This window comes from Microtus ochrogaster, chromosome 5 (genome assembly GCF_000317375.1).
Source record: "Microtus ochrogaster isolate Prairie Vole_2 chromosome 5, MicOch1.0, whole genome shotgun sequence".
NCBI lineage: Eukaryota > Metazoa > Chordata > Mammalia > Rodentia > Cricetidae > Microtus > Microtus ochrogaster.
The window spans coordinates 73722596-73724320 of NC_022012.1; the positions used below are offsets into that span (position 1 = coordinate 73722596).

At 36.7% G+C, this 1725-nt stretch overlaps 1 protein-coding gene across 1 annotated transcript in view; it reads right to left on the reverse strand.

Annotated features, from left to right (window-relative positions):
- Nucleotides 1-1725, reverse strand: part of Pclaf (PCNA clamp associated factor) — a 13046-nt gene that overhangs the window by 9626 nt on the left and 1695 nt on the right. The window contains exon 3 of the mRNA XM_013346433.2: nucleotides 254-416. Coding sequence (XP_013201887.1) covers nucleotides 254-416 — 163 coding nt within the window. The remainder of the gene's footprint in view (nucleotides 1-253; nucleotides 417-1725) is intronic.

Here is a 1725-nt window from a genome sequence, read left to right on the forward strand (position 1 = left end):
AAAAAAAAAAAAAAAAAAAAAGCATAAACAAAAACAAAACTGAAGAGGAATAATAAATTTACTTACTCTTCAGAGTAAGTAAAAATTAATTTTTGAAAGGCATTTGAAATTTTAGGGCAACATAAAAATTATTAGAAATTAAAGCATAGTTTTCCTTTTCTTATTGGCTTGAAAAGAAACTTCAAAATTTCTCACGATCCCTTTTGTTTTTTATTTTTAGGGGGAAATTTTCTGTCTTCCAGAGCATACTTACTTTCTTTTCGATGTTCCTAAGCCACTGCATCCTGCTTCCTCAGGAACCTGGTTCTCTTTTTCAGGATCTTTAGGAGACAGCCTGAAAAATTCTCCAATGCCTTTTTGCCACTTTGGAGTTGGGCGCACACAAACTGGATTCCCTCCTGCATACTTATTTTCAGCTATAAAACAGAAACAGGTTTAAATAAAATTAGATGTAATTGTCTTTCTTTAATATCAGATTTCTAGAGGCATTAAGTAATATCCGTCTTGAATTAGAAAATGAAGGTTGGAGTGATGTTCAGCAGTAAAGAACTCTAGAGTATTCTAGTAAAGAACACTAGAGTGGGACTGGAGAGATGGCTCAGTGGTTAAGAGCATTGCCTACTCTTCCAAAGGTCTTGAGTTCAATTCCCAGCAACCACATGGTGGCTCACAGCCATCTGTAATAAGGTCTGGTGCCCTCTTCTGACCTTTAGGCATACATGCAGACAGAATATTGTATACATAATAAATAAATATTTTAAAAAAATGAATACTAGAGTTTGGGCTGGAGAGAACTGAGTTCCACAAATTATCCTCATATGTGTGTAATAGTGTGCAAATCCGTGCATATATGAACACACACACAAACACACAGATAATATAACAATAAAAGTAATTTGGAATGAGAATACTATAATTTCATATATTTTTGACATTAAAAATACAAATCTATGACCATTTTTATCTTAATGGCGGGTGGGGTGAGTCAGTGTTTCATATACAAGCATGTGCCACTATACCAAGCCACTTCTTGTTTAGTTGATTATTTTTGTGTTGCTAGGGCCCCCTGGCACACCTGGTACTTACTTGGTAGCCCAGGCTGGCTCTGAATATATGGTAGTCCTGCCCCACTTCTAGAGCATTTAGGATTAGAGTCATGCTCCTCTTTGCCAGGTTGTTTAACACATATTAAGGACCTATTCAATTAGCCCTAGTGATTAAGCAGTAGGCCAGACAATGAGAGGTGGCCTTGAAAGAATTTACCCTAGTTGTACAAAATATAAGACATTCTGAATAATTTTATCTGCTTTCAAAAATTTTGTCTACTATCTTATCTGAAGAGGTGGACATAGTAAATATTTCCTAATGAGATCTTTAGATTTGGTGGAAATTGAGGGCTGAGTATGGTGTAGTACATGCCTGTAATCCTAGCACTCCAGAGATGGAGGCAGGAGAGAATTACAGCCAGTCTGGCTAAGTACACATAAAGGTCCTATCTCAAATAAATAATGGTGTGTGGTGGGGAGGAAGATGGGTTGGGTTGGCATAAAAACCATGAATTATTGGGTATGGTGGCTAACTCCTGCAATCCTACTTACTCAGAAGTCTAAAGTGGGAGGGCTTTAACAGCAGCCTGGGCAACAAACCAAGGATCCCATCTCAAAAAAAAAAAAAAAAAAAAAAAAAAGCAGGTTGTGGTAGTACATACCTGTACATACCAGCAAT